This window comes from Mirounga leonina, unplaced genomic scaffold (genome assembly GCF_011800145.1).
Source record: "Mirounga leonina isolate KUSES-001 unplaced genomic scaffold, KU_Mleo_1.0 Mir_150, whole genome shotgun sequence".
Classification (NCBI taxonomy): domain Eukaryota; kingdom Metazoa; phylum Chordata; class Mammalia; order Carnivora; family Phocidae; genus Mirounga; species Mirounga leonina.
In genome coordinates this window covers 25,581,761-25,596,782 of record NW_023270374.1, presented here as the reverse complement: position 1 = coordinate 25,596,782, position 15,022 = coordinate 25,581,761, and the positions used below count along the sequence as shown (strand labels likewise).

General features: G+C 43.2%; 1 protein-coding gene across 5 annotated transcripts in view; it reads right to left on the bottom strand.

The window, feature by feature from the left end:
* CBFA2T2 (CBFA2/RUNX1 partner transcriptional co-repressor 2) overlaps nucleotides 1-15,022 on the bottom strand; it is a 151,416-nt gene that overhangs the window by 6,809 nt on the left and 129,585 nt on the right. For 3 of the 5 annotated variants that reach the window (XM_035006114.1, XM_035006117.1, XM_035006116.1), the window contains exons 7-10: nucleotides 12,670-12,755; nucleotides 10,721-10,916; nucleotides 6,371-6,439; nucleotides 2,908-3,098 (exon numbers count right to left, since the gene is read on the bottom strand). In XM_035006114.1, coding sequence (XP_034862005.1) covers nucleotides 2,908-3,098; nucleotides 6,371-6,439; nucleotides 10,721-10,916; nucleotides 12,670-12,755 — 542 coding nt within the window. Of the gene's footprint in view, nucleotides 1-2,907; nucleotides 3,099-5,376; nucleotides 6,241-6,370; nucleotides 6,440-10,720; nucleotides 10,917-12,669; nucleotides 12,756-15,022 lie in introns of those variants that run through there. The other 2 variants (XM_035006115.1, XM_035006118.1) reach the window with 2 other exon arrangements.

The following is a 15,022-nucleotide window of genomic DNA, read 5'->3' as shown; positions in this document are numbered from 1 at the left end:
GGGATCACTCTTCAGATCAGCATTCCTCAAGGCTGGAGCAACACATACGGCCAAACAGTCCTTTGTGGCTAGTGGGAGAAGGTGATAAACCTCCTGAGTCACTGCCTAGGGAAGTCACAATGGGGATTCTAGACCTTGCTCTGTTAAGCACAGATCATCAGTCTCTGCCACTATTACAGGTTCCCCTGCACCCGGAGGTGGAGCCTCCCTGTGAAACCTTTCAGAAGCTGAAATGGTGTAAAGCGGAGAAACAATCAGCACTGATTTATATGGGAAAATTTTGAGTGTTCCCAGACCCAAAAAATAACTTCTCTTAGGCTTTTCCGTAGGACACATTTTGCTAATGGATGCATAAAATAAATTGAGATAAAGCACAGACCCAGTTCAAAGCTCTCACAGCCAGCTGCTGAGAGTGGAATTCCCGGGGAAGGAGCTTGGTGGGGCCAGTCTTGCTGCTCAGGCTGTGTGCTGGGCTTGCTGCATAACAAATGCTGAACGCTATTTTTGTGTTTTCCCTTTGCTCATTAAAGTGAAAACGCTTTTCAGATTTCTTTCAGCAAGTGAGAACAGGTACTAACATACAGGCCTTTTGTAAAACCAAAGGCATAATGTGAACTTTCAACAAGTGAGAGATACCTGTAGTACAGAGTCTAAGTGTGGCTTGGGGATCACCTGTTATCAGAACGACCTGGGACTGTTCAAATCCCTGGGACCTTTCCCAGGCCTCCTTGACCTTACTGCAAACCCGGCCCAAAGGAGGAATGACTCCCCATCTGAGAATCAACTGCTAGCCCATTAGGCTGGCAAGGAAATCCAGGCTGAGGACAGAAGGTGCCCGGTGGCAGAGATGAGGGGACCTCTCACTCCACGCCTCTGCCCGAGGCATTACAGGGGAGACTCGGAGACTCTCAGAGGCCGCAGGTGCTCTGCAAGGGCAGGTGCTACCACAGCTGACCCAGGCATGTTTTTACACTGTAAAAAAGTCCTTGGTCTACAGTGCACTACCGTTTACCAGCACTTCCACAACCACGATCTTGACCTCATTATATTCTGTCAAAACTATGAGACCAGCAGGACAGGGGCTGCTACACAGTCACTACACAGAGAAGGAAACTGAGTCCTTAAGGGTATGCTGCCACTGTGAGGGGGAACTGGGACTAGAACTCAGGGCTCCTAACCTCCGGTTCTGGGCTCCCTTCATTATTCCCCACCACTTCTCAGAGAATGAATAAGAAACCCCAGAGATGTCTGCTGGCCTTCAGAATTTTCTGGATGAAATAAAGGGAATTCATCCCTTCTGGTCCAATGCAAACTAACCCAGAGCTTCTGACCTGCTAGCACTCCCCTGTTTTGGAAAGAAAGTTTGCTGGGATGGGTGCTGGTGTGTGCCTCATCTACAGGTCACTCTGTGCACTGTTTAAAATGACAGGTCCTTGGGTACCTGGGGGGCTCAGTCGTCAAGCGCCCGCCTTCAGCTCGGGTCATAATCCCAGGGTCCTGGGATCGAGCCCCGCATCGGGCTCCCTGCTCGGCGGGAAGCCTGCTTCTCCCTCTCCCACTCCCCCTGCTTGTGTTCCCTCTCTTGCTGTGTCTCTCTCTGTCAAATAAATAAATAAAATCTTTAAAATGACAGGTCCTTCACAGCACAATGCTATAAAAGGAGAGCTGGGATTTAAACCACACAGTCTAGATCCAGAACTCATGCTCTTAGCCAAAATGTTCCACCCCCTTTTTGGAGGCACACGCAGTAAAAGAGAAACACAGATATAAAAGCAGGTAAATATGAATGGACACGGACATAGCTGTGGATGGCTACAGAGAGAGAATTAAATACACACAACAAACAGAGATGTCACTGCTCAAAAACAATTCTAAAGAAAAAGTAGGAGGGAGGATGGACAAGAAGAGGGTTAATGGAACGACTTTCTCACAATTCAGGGTCCTTGTTGGGGTGCTACAACAAGGAACCTCCCCACATCCTCTCTGAGGGCCACGCGAAACGTAGGCATGTTCTTCTGCACCGGCCATGCTTGGAACTACTATCCTGCAGGGCACCGTTCACGTAGAGTGAGACTAACACTGCGGCTGTTTCAACAAACCAAACCAACAAAACCTCCCAGTTCTTTACGTCTCAACTGGTAGATGGATCTGCCTACGTACAGAAATAGGCTTGTTTCAAGACTTAAAGTTTATCTCAAAACTGAAAAATGACTGAAATGAAAATTACAGAAGAACTTTATTATATTCCAAAGGACTATTATGCTATTTTTGTCGCACGCTTTTTTCTTTTCAGTTTTACTTTTGTCCTCACTGTGGTAGAAGTGTCCTGGATAGAAACATCACCATGTGCTGGGCCTTGGGTCTTGGAGAGGTGGGCAGGTCTGCCCGGTATGTCACTTCAATCCATGCAAGAACTATCCTCTTTATAAACAGACCAAATGCTATAGGGCCCTGCATCTCCTTACCCCTACCCTGGCTTCAGCACCGAGGGATTACATCAGTGAAAATTCCTTAAGCCCCAGTTTCCTCTGTGTAAAATCAGAACCCAACAATACCTACCTCATAGGGTCACTGTGAGGATCAAAAAGGCAGCACATACACTTAACTCTGTGTCTCTGGTACCTGGTGAGCCCACTAATCAAAGGTAGCCTTCATAATCATGTAATTCCACCCTGTCTTCAGGGTGAGTTTTCAAAATTGAAACTGATACAATGAGCTGATTTATCTAAGAATATAATAATTAAGAAACAAAATTCTTCTGGTACTAGATAAAAATTATAATCATCTAGTTCAAGAGCTGACCATTTTATCTTACTGCCTAGCACTTAAGAAGAAAACAGTGGGCTCGGGGACTGCAGCTGCCCCAGCCCCGGCCCCCCCAGCCCCCAGGGCTAACAGAACTCTGACCTCTGTTGACTCTTCTTGCTCATTTATGACGAGGAAGGCATCCTCCGCAGCCTGCCGTTTGACGTCCGCTATGGTTTGCTCCATCCGAGCTCTCTCTGTTGCAATCACTTCAAAGGCTTTTTGTTCTGCCTCAGCAACAGCTTTCTGTACTTCTGACATGGCCTGAATTTTCACCTTATTCACAGCTTCTTCTAGAAGAAAGTGACAGTAAAATCAACTGGCCGAGAAATCTTTTCCCTCCCACTCCCTATCACTTGCGAGAAGGGATGGAGCTAAAACAAGAGGACTTTTCCAAAAATACACACGGTTTAACATATGACATAGACATTCACTTTTATTCTTATACTATTTGTCTGTTCATGTACTCCCTTGTTGGGTGTATAGATGGGCAGCACTGTGCTAAGGGCTGGGGACACCTAGAGGACTAGGACGTAGTCCTTTTTCCCTACATGTTTGTGATCAAGTACAAAGGTGGCTTGGGGGTCCATGACATATGTCAGTACAAGAGATAAGAGTTCCAAGAAGACAAGTGGTCAGCTCTACAAGTGGCGGGGAAGATCAAGAAAATGTGCCTTGGTTGAGATGGTAGGTGGAAATGAGTATTTGTAAAGTCTCACATCCCATGCTAAGGGCTTTGGCTCTTTCTAAAGAAAACATTAACTCCTGAAGGGTTCTATGCAAGGAGAAAAGACTGAAGGCAGAGACAGCCTGCGAGAGGCTGGGGCAGTAGAAATCCAGCTGACAGAAGAAACTCTGAATTTAGGCAGGACCAAGGGCATAGAGGAAGGGATGAGGCAGAATGAGGCTGGCAGCATCTAAGAGTCTGGAGGTGAAGGTGAAGAATGAATGGTAGTGCTATGAAATGAAATAGATAATAAGCAAAATGCCATGTGGAGGCAAGTGGGAAGACTGAAGTGCCTCTGGGGCATCCAGGTACAAATGGCCAGGAGGCAGTTAGATATAGAAGACTGAACTCAAGGGGGCACCTGGGTGGCTCAGTTGAGAAGTGTCTGCCTTCGGCTCAGGTCATGATCCCAGGGTTCTGGGATCAAGCCCCACATCAGGCCGCCTGCTCAGCGGGAAGCATGCTTCTCCCTCTCCCACTCCCCCTGCTTGCTTCCTGCTCTCTGCTCTCTCTGTCAAATAAATAAAACCTTAAAAAAAAAAAAAAAAGAAGACAACTGAACTCAGCAGAGCAACGTGGGCTCAAGATATGGATTTGGGCATGCCAGGAACCTGGGCTTCCAAAGCCCTATACACTATCAGTATCATCCCACTTGGTTCCTGATCACTTCCTCCCACCACCACCATCCTGCTTGGTTTCCACAGAATGGACACTCCAAATGGCATACACTATGCATTGAGCCTCATCTCCAAGACCCAATGTGAGTGACCGCCTTCTTGGGTCCACAAGACTGGAAAACCCAAAAGCCTAAGGAAATTCCTTTATGGCTTGGTTCTTTCACATGGCCTAGGCTCAAAGATCATCTAAATAAAGTGTTCTAGGCTGCCATCCTAAAACTTTTCATCTTATTACTCCAGCCTTAAGAAAAGATCTTTTCACTCCAAAAGACAAGAATGATGCTGAGTTGAGTTGACAGTGAACTCCACGCTTCTTTTACTCTTGGTATCTACAGAGGTCCACTGTGGCCCACCACCCACTGCCCTTCATAACCCACTTATTAGTTTCCAGATAGGGTTCTTAAGTCAACATAATAATGCCCTAATGTATATTTTATCCTCTCAGGTTAAGGGTCAATCAGTAAGAGTCACAGTTTGAAGTCACCTAAGTCACAGATGACACCATAGCAGAAGAAGGACTCAAATCCAAACAGTTCAAAACCAAAGTTTGGCTCTTAACTATAGTTAACCAAAGGTACCACCCAAGTGGGAAATCACTAGTTACCAAGGAGATCTTGTGCATGGTAATCCTGCTCTTTACCTTAACAACTGCTATCTTCATTTCCGATAATTCTATTCCACTTCTTGGTAATACGTATTTCCACATTTCCCACTGCAAAAAGGTTTTTCCAAGTTGCTATGTATTTTTCCAAAAAAAAATTTTTTTTAAAGATTTATTTATTTGAGAGAGAGACAGTGTGAGCAGGGGGAGGGGCAGAGGGAGAGAATCTTCAAGCTTGGGGCTTGATCCCACAACCCATGAGATCGTGACCTGAGCTGAAACCAAGAGTCAGACACTTAACCAACTGAGCCACCCAGGCGCCCCCAAATTATTTTTAATGACAAAATAATATTTTGTGTGGCTAAGTCTGAGACAGGAATGATTTTAAGAATTTGCATGTACTGGGTTACCTAGCTCAGTCAATCAAGTGTCAATTCTTGACCTCAAGGTTGTGAATTCAAACCCCATGCTAAAACTAAAATCTTGGGGCGCCTGGCTGGCTCAGTCAGTTAAGCATCTGCCTGCGGCTCAGGTCATGGTCCCAGGGTCTAGGGACTGAGCCCCACATCAGGCTCCTAAGCTCTTTAATAAAAATAAAGTAAAAGAAAATCTTTAAAAAATTTGCACACATTCAAGATTGGTCTACCTAATAATTTCATAAATAAACCTCTAATGAATTATTTAGTGTCATTAACAAGGTCATCTAAAAATAGGTCAACAAATATATGTCAATAAAGACTCTGGGGGCTAACTGATTTATCTTATATTCTCCTAAACTGCCAGTCAGAACAAACACTCTGCAGTATGTTTATTTGTATTTCTCACAATTTGTTCATATCTTTTGTCCATTTGTTTATGATGATCTTGATGCTCCTGAAAGAGTCTTTATGAAGGACAAGAATTAACTTTTGCAGAAGTAAATTTTATCTCAAAAAAAACAAAAAACAAAAAAACCCGCAAGAACTGTACTGGACTACAAAAAAATGGTCTTGGAAAAGGGAGCCTAGAAGGAAAAGAAGGCTCATGTCTGGACAAGGGCAGATTTAGGGACATGAGGTTAGTTTTATCCACTATCTTACTGCAATAGGCAGACCCACCCTCCTTTTAGTCTTCTAGAAAATGAGACCCACCAAGAATAGTCTTGACAAAGTGGGGACAATGAAGGTGAAAGGAAGAGTGGAGGGTTGTTCCAAGGCCAAAATGAGCCAGATGTGGTAGCATGTGAACATAGTGTGTAAAGATTCAAGTGAACACAACAGGCAGAAATGAATTGAGCTATATGCTCAGAAATAAGGCATATAAATAGGGAAGGAAAAGTTGGTTACTTAATGCCTCAGGATGACCCAGCAGAAGGGTATGCAGTAAGACGTCATTTGAAATTCTTGACCTGCAAAAAATCCTGTGAAGCGCAGTCCAGGTGTATGCGAAAGCTGGAGGGAGAAAGGAAGGAGCCTAGAGTTCTGAGGAGAAAGTTATGAGCCAAAGACCTTTCCCCCAAACATGTGCTCCAGGCTCACACAAATTAGTGAGTATGTGACATAGAAGCACACAGATACGTACCAGTTTTTTTCCAAAACTCCACAGGTACATATCCTGTTCCTGGCCGATTGTTGAATTCCCGCTGCGAATCTACAAAAGGGATAAACAGCACAGGGTTTCTTAGAAGTGGTCTATAACCAACGTGTTTTATTTTTATGGAAAATAAAAAAAATTTTTTTTTTTTAAAGATTTTATTTATTTATTTGACAGAGAGTGAGAGGGAACACAAGCAGGGGGAGTGGGAGAGGGAGAAGCAGGATTCTGCTGAGCAGGGAGCCCAACTTGAGCTTTGATCCCAGAACCCTGAGATCATAACCTGAGCCGCCTAACCAAGCCACCCAGGAGCCCCTCCTTCTGTTCTTAAGATGGGTCCTGTTTAATCAATTCCATGTCTTCCACTCTGGTTTCCTTCCCTCTTTTAGGATATATCCTACTCAACTGTGGTAGATACCACGATAAAGGGTAGATAGGAGATACATTTTTTAAAAAAGATTTTCAAGAGAGAGAGCGTGCGTAAGCGCAGGAGTGAGCACACAACAGCGGGTAGGGAGCAGAGGGAGAGAACCATCAAGCAGACTCCCTGCTGAGCACAGAGCCCAACATGGGGCTGCTCAATCCAAGGATCCATGATCTCATGACCTGAGATGAAACAAATAGCCTGACGCCCAACCAAATGAGCCACCCAGGCACCCCAAGAGGTACACTTTTTGAAACACTGTGGGTTATTAATCAAACATTTAATGGTTTTGGTCTAGTAAAGAATTTTAAAAAAGATTTATTCATTTATTTTAGAGAGAGAAAGAGAGCACATGCTTGAAATTGGAAGGAGGGGCACCTGGGTGGCTCAGTCGGTTAATCGTCTGCCTTTGGCTCAGGTCATGATCCCAGGGTCCTGAGATCGAGTCCTGCATGGTACTCTCTGCTCAGCAGGGAGTCTGATTCTCCCTCTCCCACTACTCCTGCTTGTGCTCTCTCTCTCTGTCAAATAAATAAAATCTTAAAAAAAAAAAAAAGAAGAAAAAGTAAAGAAACTGGGAAGGAGGGGCAGAGGGATAAGGAGAGAGAATCCCGAGATTCCACGCCCAGTGTAAAGCCCCACTTGGGGCTTGATCCCACGACTGTGAGACCATGAGCCCAGCCAAAACTGAGAGTTGGATGCTCAACCACCTAGGCAACCCAGCTCTAGCAGAGAATTCTAAGTTAAAACGACTTTCCTTCAGAGTTGTATTCTAACTTTCAATGATGCTAACTGATATTTGTTTCTTCCACAGTGTTGTTTGATTGGTAGACTGGTTCAAGCTGGAATATTTGCCTTTCAGTTCTGGTAATTTTTTTCCCCCCAGTAACTACACTATCTTCACTGTCTATTCATGGTTTCTGAAACTCATTTGATATGGATTAGATGACTAACAAGTTCATAAAAATATTAATGCGTGGTTTGGTGAAAACATTATAAAGTGAACATCCGTAAAACTTCAGGTCAAGAAAGACACTTCTAACAACCCCAAATCCCCAAGAAATGAGTAGTAGTAAGCCACAGTGCTGTTTAAAGGATGCTAGTCAGACCTGCAATCCTGTCCTCAGAAAGGCTGGTGAAGATGATGAGCACTCACTCTCTACTCTCCATCACCACAGCCTCCACGCCACACCCCAGAGAAAACCATGATCATTTTCTTCTTTTCCTTTATCCTTTTCCTACCTATTTATGCATCCGTACGTAAAATACCAAAATACATCCCTTGTCGTCTGAACCAAATTTATCCCTGAAATATTGTGAATCACCAATGTTCAGATAGAGGGAACTTTTATTTCCTTATTTTAAATGGGAAAAGTAATAATGCTATCCAGTCTCTAGTCAATTTCTCTCCAAATCACCAAAATACTTAAATACTAAACACTTGAATAAATAATCCACGAGTGGTTTCTGCATACACCAAACATTTAAAACACGAATTGTCAAAAAAAAAACCCCCAAAAACAGAAAACACCCACAAACCACAAATCATCTAATTATTTTGCCGTCACTGGGATGTTCGTGTGCTACGCCCAAGAACACTGCTGAGTGTAGCACAGCACTGCTCCAAATGCTGTCTACAAACTGCTATGGTCCATCAAGGGACAGGGAACAGAGGCCAGAATGCACAACCAGCGTGTCTCCAAGCACACTGCTTAATGTAGAGGCCTCCTGTCAAAGCAAGCAGACAGCACCCAGTACATGCTGTGGAAGGCCCCTCAACCAATCATGGTCCAATGACAAATTCTTTTGGAATGGTTTGGTCCACATTTTGAATAGCATGATTACGTAGGATATGAATGATGCTTTCTTTCTACACTACAACAACCATGATATAAGAGAAATAAACAATAAAATAAAAATATGAAATATATATACTATGCATAAATGAAGATACTGAAAAAGATGAACAGAAGGTAATGCAGAGCCACGTTTAAATGCCTCCAAGAAGGGGTGCCTGGGTGGCTCAGTCGTTAAGCGTCTGCCTTAGGCTCAGGTCATGATCCCAGGGTCCTGGGATCCAGCCCCACATCGGGCTCCCTGCTCAGCAGGAAGCCTGCTGCTCCCTCTCCCACTCCTTCTGCTTGTGTTCCCTCTCTCGCTGTGTCTCTCTCTGTCAAATAAATAAATAAAATCTTAAAGAAAAATAAAAAATATATAAAATCTAGGGGCGCCTGGGTGGCTCAGTCGTTAGGCGTCTGCCTTGGGCTCAGGTCATGATCCTAGGGTCCTGGGATCCAGCCCCACATCAGGCTCCCTGCTTGGCGGGAGGCCTGCTTCTCCCTCTCCCACTCCCCCTGCTGGTATTCCCTCTCTTGCTGTCTCTCTCTCTAATAAAAAAATATAAATAAATAATAAATACATACATACATACATACATACATGCCCCCAAGACGACCTGCCACAGGAGCTAGAGAAGAGCTGCCTAAGGACCACACTCACTCTCACCTAAACACATGCAGACTGACTGGGGGAAGGTTTGTGATTTGGAAGGTGAATTCTGGATATTTCTTCAAGTTTTTATGGGGACTATTTGTGAAGGTTCAGATGGTGCGGGATACCTGAGGATGAGCTCTGAAGTTGTTCATACATTTGTATGTATGTGTCATTTAGCGGATGGATTAATTGTAATCTCTGCACCCAGTGTGGGGCTTGAACACATGACCATGAGGTTAAGAATCATGTGCTCTTCTGACTGAGCCAGCTAGGTGCCCCAAGCTCTGTCGTTGTTATCGAAGTGCAGCTACCTTGCACCCACAAGTATCCTGACGTCTGGCTATCATATCCCACACAAGGTGGCTAATCTACGGTGCCCTCAAGAATCAGCTCTGTGGGAGGGGTGGGGAGTGGGATCCTTTGGTTACCAATGACTTCGCCTCCCTTTTTTTGAAGTCTTTTTTAGACTAACAGCTGTCATCTGTGGAACATGCTAGGTTGTCATAATAAGAGATTCATTCTCCCTCGTAAAAAGAGGGAGCTTGAAGTGGGTACGTGGGGAAAACGTCTGATCACAGATGGCCCCTCATTTAGCTGTGTCTTTGCATAGGGCAACCTTTTTAGTTACTAGATGAATGTGATGGGATACTTTCGAAGAAAAAGCTGTGGCATCCTGCATGTACCCTGGATTGAGAGAATAGTTGTTCATATCTTTGCTGCTTCAGGCTGAGAAAAGGCAAGATGGGACAACCCCGTTTGGTATAGTAAAGCTTTTTATACAGGCCTCCAGGGGCGCCTGGGCGGCTCAGATACTTAAGCGTCTGACTTTGGCTCACAAAGGTCGTGATCCCAGGATCCTGGGATTGAGGCCCGAGTCAGGCTCCTGCTCAGTGGGGAGCCTGCTTTCCCTCTCCCTCTGCCCTTCCCCCCACCCTGCTTGTGCCCTCTCTCACTCACTCTCGCTCTATCTCAAATAAATAAATAAAATCTTAAAAACAAAACAAAACAAACCAAAGGCCTCCAAACAGAGGTCTTTAAATGGTATTTTCCTGGATGGGGAGTGGAAGGGAAAGCAGGGAAGGTGAGGGGAACATTTTTAGATTTTCAGGGCTACTGATGAGGAATAATTGTGATGTACATGAGAGTACCTAGGACATTCAGCCAGGGTAATTTTAACAACTATTCCTTAATCATCACCTAACACATAGAGAGTTAAAAACAACAAAATCACAAATATTCTCATTATCTACGAGTTAGACAGTATTTCCTCAACATGCCAGCTACTGAATCCTTGACATATTTTATCATTTACTCTTCATAATCACCTGGGTCTTTCTAATTCCACAATCTAGCACCATCTTCCTTTAAAGTAAAATACAAAAAGCCTTCCCTGTCATCTTAGGTGAGACTCTCCCCCTTACCATTGCTGAGAGAATCGGCGCTCCCAGGACTGTGCTGCCTGGAGACCAACTCGCTCCCTGTCTTCCTCATCTCTGTGTTTTCGTTACATCGTCTTTTCCAGTAGTTGAGTTCTTCACGATCAGATTCCTGACAGCGCCGCAGAACTGCCATGGAGCGCCTTGTCTTCTCTACCATTTCCATAATGCAATTCAGAGCCTAAGCCACAGAGGAAATCAGGCAGACGTAAGATTAGAACTTTCAAATAACCAATACTGAAAAATTAAGGATGGGTAAGCTATAAAGAATGAAGGCTTAAGTTATCTCAGCTTTAGCAATATCAAGCCGACATATGAAAGCCTTGCTTAACAGCTTCTTTGTACTTATTTATTTAATTTGGGGAGGAGGGAGGAGAGAATCCTAAGTAGGTTCCATGACCAGCATAGCCCCAACATGGGGCTCGATATCACAACCCTGAGATGATGAGCAGAGCCAAAATCAAAATCAAGAGTGGGACGTTTAACTGACTGAGCCACCCAGGCACCTCTTAACAGCTTCTTTTTAAATATATATATGCAAATTTTTTTTTTTAAAATTTCAAAATAACACTTTTTGGATTCTTCCAGGTTCAAGCAGCCAGAGTCTCTCACCATAATATAGTCCTTTAAACACAATGGTGAAACCACCCTCTCATTTATTTTTGGAGAAGCACCATTTTATTTATTTATTTATTTATTTATTTATTTATTTATTTATTTATAAGATTTTATTTATTTATTTATTTATTTTTAAGATTTTATTTATTTATTTATTTGAGAGAGAATGAGAGAGAGCACATGAGAGGGGGGAGGGTCAAAGGGAGAAGCAGGCACCCCGCCGAGCAGGGAGCCCGATGCGGACTCGATCCCAGGACTGCAGGATCATGACCTGAGCCGAAGGCAGTCGCTTAACCAACTGAGCCACCCAGGCGCCCTTTATTTATTTATTTTTAAAAGATTTTATTTATTTATTTGACAGAGAGATAGAGAGAGAGCACAAGTATGCAGAGTGGCAGGCAGAGGGAGAGGGAGAAGCAGGCTCTCCACTGAGCAGGGAGCCAGACGTGGGGCTCAATCCCAGGACCCCAGGATCGTGACCTGAGCCAAAGACAGACACTTAACCGACTGCGACCCAGGTGCCCCAGAGAAGCACCACTTATTCAGCGTTTCCTATATACTAGATCCTGTGATAAGCACCTTACATATTATAACCACCCTGTTGTGAATGTAAGTAATACAGTATTCTTTTTTTTAAGATATAAAAATTAAGGCTACAAACTGTAAAAACAACTTGCCCATTGCACAAAGGTAGGAAGTGGCAAAGCTGGGACCTGAACTGACAAACCTGATTTTAACCATTGTACTTTCGGATTTCATTTTGTTATATCCTGAAGTGACTACCCCACTGCAAAGATGTGAGAGTTACTCTTAGCTCTCTAGCTAGGGAAGTAGCAGATAAATCAAGTTTATTTTATTTTATCATTATTATTTTTTTTTTTTAAAGATTTTATTTATTTGAGAGAGAGAATGAGATAGAGAGAGAGAGAGCATGAGAGGGGCAGGGTAAGAGGGAGAAGCAGACTTCCTGCTGAGCAGGGAGCCCGATGCGAGACTCGATCCCGGGATTCCAGGATCATGACCTGAGCCGAAGGCAGTTGCTTAACCAACTGAGCCACCCAGGCGCCCCTATCATTATTATTTTTTAAGTAAGCTCTACACCCAACATGGGACTTGAAGGGCTTGAACTCACAACCCTGAAATCAAGAGTCACATGCTCCACTGATTGAGCAAGCCAGGTGCACTGATAAATTAAGTTTTTATTGCAAAGACACCGGGGCTCTGGTGAAGTTCACTTCAGGCATATATACTCCATTATTATTGGTAATATTAAGAATTAAATGTAATAGGAAAATTATACATCGTAAGATTCTTACATGATCAAGATGTTTCCATTCATCAGCCCATTCCCTTTCTGTCAAACGGTGGTCTACCAACTCATCCTGATAGCCTCCATTTAGACCTATTAGAAATTAGAGATTAAATTTGATGATAGAGGGAAGAATACAATAAACAAAATTCTAGCAAGTGAATACACACACATCCATACCAAATATGAGCACACTACTAGGGCAATGATTCACAATGGAGTGTGGGACCCACAAAATGACATGAAACAACAACAAAAAAATCACCATTTAGAATATATAAAAAACTCTGACAAATCACTTATGAAAGACAAACAGCCCAAAAGAAAAACAGGCAAAAGAAATAAAGAGGTATGCCAGACAGAAAAGCACAGATGGCCCATAAACACATGAAGACATTCAAACTTGTAAGTAGTCACAATGCAAATAAAATATTCACTAAGATAGCATTTCATATCCATACACTGGAAAAAATTAAATTGTCAGGTAATACTAAATGTTGGCAAGTATTTGGTATAATGCAAATAAATATTTCACCACCACAAATAGAACGGGTACAGTACAAACATTTGGAAACAACTTAGTATTACCAAAATATATGTATACATGTCTTTAAGTAAGCTCTATGCTCAACATAAGGCTTGAATTCACAACCCTGAGGATTAAGAGTTGCATGCTCAGGGGCGCCTGGGTGGCTCAGTTGTTAAGCGTCTGCCTTCGGCTCAGGTCATGGTCCCAGGGTCCTGGGATCGAGCCCCGCATTGGGCTCCCTGCTCAGCGGGAAGCCTGCTTCTCCCTGTCCCACTCCCCTTGCTTGTGTTCCTTCTCTCGCTGTCTCTCTGTCAAATAAATAAATAAAATCTTAAAAAAAAAAAAAAAGAGTTGCATGCTCTTCTCACTGAGACAGCCAGGGGCCTCCCACAAAATATTTTTTGTATGGCATTAATTTATAATGAGATTTGTAAGAATGCAATGACTGTGTGAATGAAGGGTATACTGAATTAAGAGCTGTCCGCTATTTTGAAAAATCCTGTCACATATGACACCACTGCTCAAAGTACTGAAATCATTAATATAACACAGCTGTTATCAGTCTGAATTTACAAGTGCTGTATTGAGAGTGATCCTGTATCTGCGCAAGCATCTGCTTATTTTATTGTATCTTCTTCCGAAGTCATGCCTGAGCGCTAACATATTCTAATACTTTCTTATATATTATGCTTTAGAATATTGATCCTACAACTACGGGTCTAAGACAGGCTATAGTATCCCTAACTTTCACTTAGGAGAGCAAAGGGGAGGGGCTGCAATGTATTTGTTTAAAAAGGGGAGGGAATAAGTGGTTTGGTAAGAATTAAGAACTAGGGCACATGCTTTCAAGAAGACTGGGGAAAATTAAGGAATCTATCAAAAAGACAAATGGTTAAACCTAAAATAAACCTCATAAAGAAGAGGACTGAAGATCTTTCAAACAGAATGCTTCAAGATAAAAGAAAGTTTTTCTGGAATTGTTAGGAATGAAAGGAAAACCCGACCACAATGCAGTTACAGCTAGATTCTGGCACACTTCTTTCTCAAAAAAGTAATGGATCAAACAAGTTAAAAAGTATGTATAAATACAGAAAAAATCAACAGCAACCCTTGTTTTTAACATAAAAAGAGGGACATGGGAGAAAAAGGATTGGACTACACAAAACAACGGCCAAGGGAGGTGCCACAGCAAATGAGCAATGTAGGCTAGCTTTGGGCATCAGATAGCTGGGGTCTGAATCTTGTCTCTGCCACTCTAGCTACGTGATTTTGGCCACAGTTCCTTCACCTCTCGTCTATAAAAAGCGGGTATCAACTGCATGGGACCACTGTGAGGACTGAACGAGACAAGGTACATATGATGTGCATGTACCGCAATCTAAGCAGTACCTGCAAATGCTGGTAGCGGAGACTGTTGTCAAGGCCCTCACCATTCAGCTACCACCGCGTGAAGCCAAGCCCTACTGCAGTCCATGCCTCTGAAAAGTACCAGTGAGCTGAGCCTAAGTCAGAACGAGGACAAGCAATGTGCTGCAATTTTTTACTCCCTGGGGTACCCCGCAAATGGAAATGTAGGGAAAACTCTGGAAGTTAGCAGCCCTTTGGTTCTCTGCTCTGACACATGATCAGCAGTTACTCCAAAGAAACCTTCTACAGTAAACTTGTATGAGAATATGACAATAAGCTTTGTTCAAAACTGATCTTGGGTAATGTTTGTTAGGGGCTTTTTTGCTTCTTCCTGAATTTAATGGTTACTAAGGATGCACACGCCAGGCATTCTACATGTAACAATGACCCAGCTGAAGTGGTAGTATCATCTCCATTTTAGAAA